Source organism: Ursus americanus, chromosome 3, assembly GCF_024610735.1.
Source record: "Ursus americanus isolate L20-20 chromosome 3, mUrsAme1.1.p, whole genome shotgun sequence".
Taxonomy (NCBI): Eukaryota; Metazoa; Chordata; class Mammalia; order Carnivora; family Ursidae; genus Ursus; species Ursus americanus.
In genome coordinates, this window is record NC_142129.1 from 43,986,888 (window position 1) to 43,994,512 (window position 7,625).

Here is a 7,625-nt window from a genome sequence, read left to right on the forward strand (position 1 = left end):
GAAAAGCCGAAGAAACTGAAGGATGCCCATAAGGGTCTTCCTTGTAAGTCACCCATGTACCCTGAGTAGACAGTGCTCTGGAGATACTTAGGATGACTGTCACACCACTCAGCTAAGACGGCCAAATATTTGTCAGAAGACAGGGCAGGCAGCGAGAGAGCATCCTTTGTGAAATACGTTAGTGAGACATGGGATGCGAGCAGCCAGCCAATCTTCATGTGGCTTTTCAGAGGAATTATTTTTTTATTTTGGATCCAGATATGGTTATTTTACATTTCCATACTACTCATGACGTAAAAAATTAGCTCTACTCTACAAAATTTAAATTCTGGAGGACTGTGCTGTGGCTCCGAAGGCAGGGCCCCAGATCCAGACCACCTGGAGAGAGAAGTAAAGGCCAGTGAACTCAGCTGCGATGCTCACACTTTGACTTTTCATGCAGGGGGATTGACGCAGGGCTTTGCTTTCCTGCTAGGGGCTCCCATGTGTAACACATAGAGCAAATGATCCTGGGCCTCTGGAGATGCAACGTGGCTCCAGAGTCAGACAGATCCGAATTCAAATCTTGACCCCCTTACTTACTAACTGGGCTACCTTGGGCAAGTTACTTAACCTTTCTGAGTCTCATTTTCCTCCTTGCAGAAGTTAGTAATGGTAATATTTACCTTGGAAGATGGTTCTGGTAAATGAGACAACATATGTAAAGTACCTAGGCCGTGTGCCCTTCATATGTATTCATTTCTTTTCCCTCCTAGTTCTACTGATGAAGAGGCTGGAGTACCAAGGGTTAAGGGTTTTATCTAGCACAGTGGTACAGAGCACAACGGAAAGTGGGCCAGCCAGATTCCAGTTTAATAAGAATGAGACTTTAGGTGGCCACAGAGCAGCATGAACACCAAAGAGTCACCATAAAAGGCCAACACCCCAACTTGGCCATCTCTAAATTCAGAAGGAATTCAGCAACAGGACCCCTGAAGCCTTATGCCACCCCCCATTTTACTTGGGACTCAGTCCAAGACCTGGAGGCCCACTAGAATGCTTTCTGTGGGAGGCATTGTGTCACCTCCAAGAGGAGCAGGCACTTGGATCTCATTGCTACTTCATTGTATGAAGGCCTCAGGAGTGATCAATGAGGGAAAACAGCCTTAAAATAAGTTCTACTTGTAGTGGGTTGAATTTAATTTCTGTATCTGAAATCTCATTTTATTTTTAAAATATTCTTTTTTTAAGATTTTATTTATTTGAGAGAGAGAGAGCACAAGTGGGGTGAGGGGCAGAGGGAGAAGCAAACTCCCCTCCAAGCAGGGAGCCTGATGTGGAACTTGATCCCAGGACCTCAAGATCATAACCTGAGCCCAAGGCAGATGCCTAACCGACTGAGCCACCCAGCCACCGCTGAAATCTCATTTAAGAATGTGTCCTTTATTTGAAAATAGGGTTTTTGTAGATACAGTTAGTAAAGGTGAGGTCATACTGGATTAGGGTGGGTCATTACAAAAGAGAAAAGCTTTCCCCCCCCACAGTGAAAAGTGGCTGTGTGGAGACAGAGGCAGAGAATGGAAGGCTGTCACCACAAGCCAAGGAATGCTGAGAATTTCTGGGAGCCATCTGCAGCTAGGAAGAGGCAAGGGAGGATTCTTCTCTAGACCCTTCAGAGAGAGAATGACCTTGTCAACACACCTTGATTTCAGACTTCCAGCCTCAGAACCATGAGAGAATAAATTTCTGTTTGAAGCCACCGAATGTGTGGTAATTTGGAACAGCTGCCCTAAGAACGAATGCACCACTCTGTGTCATACTTCTGGTATTTTCCCTCCAGTTGTGACCACTCTTCTCTCTTCTCTTCAGTTTCTTTTCATCTTGCTACAGTTCTTCTCCTTGCCACCCTCACCACGAACTTCAGGTCACCAGTTGCTGGTCCTGTTCTAGCTTCCACATTTTTTCAGTATGACTCTTGGCTTCTCTGAACTCCTGCATTTATTGGTCTCATCATGGCTATGACCAGCACGCACAGGGCTGATAGGATGCCGGGCTTCCAGTTCCTCTGCCCCCTTCTAACCAGGTGTGCCCCCAAACTCCAGTGCTTGATCACTCTGTGGCCCAGATTCTTCACCTGCGAAGCTCAGATGAACACCAGACTTGCTCCCACACAGGTTACTGAGTTTAAAATATGATAGATCATAAAGAGCCTTGTAAAAGTGAAGGCTCAATTAAACTTGTAAGAGGCTATTCCATTATTATTAAAACCCTTGCTGAAGATAAAGGACCTGTGGGAGCTGTGCGTTTCTGATTTGCTAGTCCTCCTTTCCTCCTGCTTTGCACCTCCTGTCTGTGCCTTTACACTTCATTAACTTGATTCAGAGGTGGAAGGGCCATGGTTGTCTCATTTCTGGGAAGTGAAGCTTTTAATAATACAGTTACTGACCACCCCAGAGTTAGTGCCAGGCCTCTCACCACACCCCGGGCAAGATGAAACATCAGGGGGATCTGACATCTCAGGCTGGCTGTATGTCTTAAGTTCTTTTTCTTTTCCTTCCTTCCTTCCTTCCTCCCTTCCTCCCTTCCTCCCTTCCTTCCTTCCTTCCTTCCTTCCTTCCTTCCTTCCTTCCCTCCCTCCCTCCCTCCCTCCCTCCCTCCCTCCCTCCCTCCCTCCCTCCTTTAAGATTTTATTTTTAAGCTATCTCCACACCCGATGTGGGCCTAGAACTCACAACCTCAAGATCGAGTCACATGCTCTACCAACTGAGCCACCCAGCCACCCCAGTTCTTGCCTTTTCTTGACTCTGCACCACTATAAACAGAGATATGTACATTCAGTTTATTGGCAAACATCTTCAGAGACTTTGGGATTGTGGAACTTTAATATTTAAAAAAATAAAGAAGCGTGGAGAAGGAGGAGATTTCAGTGATATACCTAGTTTTTTGTTTTTGTTGTTAGTAAAAAAGTCCCAAATTTAAACTGGTGGGTAGCTAGTGGTCAATCTTAATTTAAGATGTCAGTGGAGGAAGTGAAATAATTAAAATCAGCCAAGTAAGTAACCATTAGACTAATAGTTTTCCCCTCTTATCATTAAACTCCAAATTTATGTCATTTTTTTACATACATTATTTATGGCATTTCATCAGTTTTAAAAACATGCTTTTTTCCCCACATTTTAACATCTATGAAATCAGGAAGAGTCTTGTCAGTGTTGCCTTTCGTTTATAATTGCCAAGGCTTGCTGTTTTATTTTTCTGGGTAGCACTTAAAATGTGAACACATTTTTAAATTAATTAATTAATTTAGTAATCTCTACACCCAAAGTGGGGCTCAAACTCATGACCCCTAGATCAAGCGTCACGTGCTCCACCAACCGAGCCAGCCAGGGTGGGGTTAGGGGGCCCTGTGAGTGCATTTTATAATCGTATGTCTATGAAATACAGTATTTCATTTAAAGAAGGTGGGTACTGTGAGATCTGCAATTAATTTCTTTTTCTTTTTATAATATTCTTATCAAATCTCAATGTAACAAGTGTGATACATTTTCTGCGTCAGAAATACATACTTGCACTGTTTGCCATAGAATTCAGTCATCTGTTCTTTTTGAGAACAAATGCACCATTAGGAAGGGAGGGTATAATTTTGAGACTGGAGAATAGAAGGAAACTAGATTTAGACATAAAAGTACCATACAGTGTGAGGAAAAGTTAAACAATTGCATTTCCATAACTACATCCTTGCAAAATGTCTTCACAGAACCCGGTGAGTTTTCTGGTAGAGTCTGAGCTAATGATGTGGCAGGAGGCCTGTTTACAGCCCCCACCTGCTGCGGAATGACCCCCTATCCTTTCTGAGACTCTGTTTTATATATCAAACAAAGCAATTGAGCTGGATGGTTTTTGAGACCGTTCTGTTTCTAGCAAGCTCTGATAATTCTCATTTTAAGAAGATTTATTCACATAGACATTTTAATAAATTTACTCAGGTCCACAAAGCCTAAATGTTTCTGGTTCTCTTGTCTTACCAGTGTGGTCGATGACTTGCTGAAAGTTTTCGTTTACAGAGACCCTATAAAGAAACAAAAATATTGCGAGTCAAACAATGTGCACAACTCAATTATACTCAATTGCATTTTAATTAAACAGATGAGAGTAAATGCAAAGCTAGGCTTTTCTATGGGAGGACTTTTTAAAAGCAATCAACAGTTGGGATTGGAACAGTATTCTGTTGTGTACTTTAAAACTGATATATAACTTACGCAATAATAGAGCGATCCTTCATGCACTCAGTTAAAATGAAAAGCCCTACCTGTCTCACCTTGCCCCAGAAGAGTTACCCACATTGTTTTCACAGATTTTTGCAAGACAGATGTGCAAAGGCACGAAGAATCACTTACAAGAATCCAGAGTCCAGCCACTGCTGAATAGTTGCTTGTTTGGAATCTTCTATAAAAGAGAAAGAAACAGACCAGTCAATCAAAGCACACCAGCTAAAATAATGCTACGCCATTATCCAGCCACCACCCATAGCTCTATTTCCTACATAGTTAGTCACATGTTTCTACAAGCATATTCATTTATTTTCCCAAGGCAAAACTTCCTGCTTTCCATAATCAGTCTTTCTTGAGAACGAAGTATAAACTTGCCAAATGACTGACAAAACAGAAAGAAAGAAGAAAGAAAGAAAGAAAGAAAGAAAGAAAGAAAGAAAGAAAGAAAGAAAGAACAGAAGGAAGAAAAGAAAGAAAGAAAGAAAGAAAGAAAGAAAGAAAGAAAGAAAGAAAGAAAGAGAAAGAAAGAAAGAAAGAAAAGAAAATGTGAAAAGGAAGAAAAATAAATCACTGAAGTACAAGAGACATTAGAATAAATTTTAAATTACCTGGTGTGAACATGAAGAGTGAAAATGCATACCAGACTTTTGTCTTTCTCTTGTCGGACATAGATCACCATGGACCCTCTCCTTATTGAATCACGACATTTACCTAAGGCAGCTAGCCAGTGATGTTTATTTGCAAGGAGTTCTCTGCCAGGTTCTAAACCAAATTTGCATTCATTCCAGGGACAAATTGCACTAGAGTCCCAGGATTGCCAAAGGCACCCTGTGTTAAAAAGGCACCAGTCTTTTAAGGTGGATCTTTGTCACTGGCTTAACAAATAGTCGACAGGCAAAAAGGAGAGGATAGAAAAGCAGCATTTCCTGGTAAATATTTCTTTCCTTTCTGGTTGGCTACAGGCTACTCTGGGCTGATTTTCTTTGACTTTATCCCACCGAACAGTGAAGAACTGACTTACCCCTTCACAAGGTGTCTGGTGAACCAGAAAGGCCAAGTAGGCATGCAAGGTGTTTATTTTTTAATTTAGGGACTCTAGAGAGGTAGAATGAATTTGGTGGTGGGCAAAGAAGAAAAACCATCAGTTATATCACAGTGGAGGGAAAAGTTTTCCTACTTATGACTCTTTAAACTATTAAAATTATTGCAGATGCTTCATGCAAGACCCAGAAAATAAGAGGCTTTCAACAGAACGTTTGAGGTTCTGAAGGAAGCCTCATGTCTCTGTCATGGACCCCATGCAGCTTCAGGGTCCTGGGGGACTTGGGACAAGAAGATCTTGGAACAGAAAGGGAGAAGTCTGTCTATTTCCATCAAGAAGGTGTGTGCTTTGTATGTCTGTGGGGAGAAGTTAGAAGTGCCCATTACATAGAAGTTTCTGGCATCCTTCCGGGAACACTGGTGTCTTCAAAGCCAAGTGTTTGTTCCAGAATCATTTGCCCCCAGCCAAGCCCCCACAACCCTCACCACCCTCAGCAAGATGTTTTCAAATAGCCCTGAGGGTCTGTTCTCACCCAGCATGGGGATGGTGACACTCTGGCTTTCCTCCCCAGAGCCAGGAGGCAGCTGCTCATCTAGGGGAGCCCACGCCCTCTTGGTGGACCTCAGGATCTCTCTCTTGCTCTTTTCTTGGCCTCCTTGGGAGTTGCCAGATCCATGTGACCTCTCCGCCATTGTGAGAGAGTAATTCAGCAAACTAAAACATAGAGACAAACAAATCAGACCCAATGAGTCCACTTTCAGGCTTGACTCAGTGAGAAGAAGCCAGAGTGCTAAGAGGCCACCACAGTCTTTCCGGAGCCTGGCTCACGCACCCGAGCCGAGTTCCCTGTCTCAGTGAGGAGAAGTGGCTCCCTCTCAATGGAGAGGCAGCTGGAGACTGGGGACTAATGTGGCCTCACCTGTCATCAGGCCACATTCACCCTCTGGTGGATCCAGTCAGGTGGTCTGCTATGTGGATGGAGAGCAAAGAAATTGTGGACTGGGGGGGCACTCCAGCCAGGAAGAAAGATTGAAAGTATTGATTAACATAATCAGTATCTTTCAAATTTATGCAACAGTTAACATCTATAAAAATATTTTTAAAGAATCCAAAATGTAAAAAATTAGGGCTTTGGCAACAGATCAAGCTGGACGAGCCTCATAAGCCTGACAAGTCTGTGCTTGTTGGGTGGCCTTGTACAAATTTCATAATCTTCCTCTATTCTCTTATTTTTTAATTGGGTATAAATTATACTGAGTTTTAATGACTGCTGACCTCAGTGGAGTACTTATGATGTGATAGCTTCTATGCTGAATTCTATACATCCATTATTTCATTTAATTGCCAACAAAGGAAGCAATCTAATTGTCACAATTTTATAGTAAATTGAAGAGCAGAGGGGTCGCATACCTAAAGCTATGCAATAACCGGCACTCAAACCCAGGCACTGGACTCCGAGCGCATTCCTGTGATTATGAAGCTAGACCATCTAACCGGTAGACCGGTGGGGACAGTTAGAATGTTAATAAATATATTATGCCTATGGCGCAAGAAATATTGACCACCCTCGTTATCTCATTTAACCTTTATTAATATCATTATGAGGCTTGCAGAGTAAGAGGAGGAGGCAGAAGCTTAGAGCAGCTGAGTAAGTTGTTGAAACCCCCTAGATTATTAGGACATTAAAAACGAGGGTCTCCCTCTTATTCATCAATGTGTCTCCAGTATTTGACTGAATTCCCAGCACAGAGGAGATGCTAAATGAATACATATAAAACTAAAGTATCAAAGCTAGGGTTTAAAACTACACTTTCTGACTAAATTCTTTCCAGGGTATCTACTTGAATTTGCATTGGTTTATTCTTCAAGTTTAGAGTACTTCAGCAGCATGTCTTAAACCCCTAAACTCACGCATAATCACTGGTCACATGACTTAAACCACCATTTCTAATCAGTGTTTAATCAAGGCAAGCCATTCAGATTTACTGTAAACATTTGAATATTTTCATTTAAGTATAGGTGAGCATTCCTGCTGCATTTGGCCGTGAGAGTTTCCTTACATGCTTTGTACATTAAAATTCTATAATTCAACTAAAGTATAAATATACATTTATTGTTACAATAGTAAATTACTGCAAAAATCAATGACAATTGTGATGACTGTTAATTTTATGATTAAAAAAGCAAATACTAAGAAATGTCAATTATTTAAAAATTATGGCAAAGGGTGGGCAGTTAATATCTAAATTCCCAGCGAGCCGTTGAGTCAGCCAACTTTAGCAAGTTAACTTTTGGAGGGTGCCTGAATGGCTCAGTCTGTTGAGATTCTGACT

General features: G+C 41.8%; 1 protein-coding gene across 1 annotated transcript in view; it reads right to left on the reverse strand.

The window, feature by feature from the left end:
- The window catches only part of ITPRID1 (ITPR interacting domain containing 1), a 72,477-nt gene extending 66,466 nt beyond the window's left edge, over positions 1-6,011 (reverse strand). The window contains exons 1-3 of the mRNA XM_045792167.2: positions 5,825-6,011; positions 4,377-4,425; positions 4,005-4,048 (exon numbers count right to left, since the gene is read on the reverse strand). Coding sequence (XP_045648123.2) covers positions 4,005-4,048; positions 4,377-4,425; positions 5,825-5,984 — 253 coding nt within the window. The 5' untranslated portion in view covers positions 5,985-6,011. The remainder of the gene's footprint in view (positions 1-4,004; positions 4,049-4,376; positions 4,426-5,824) is intronic.
- Between the last annotated feature and the right edge of the window lie 1,614 nt (positions 6,012-7,625).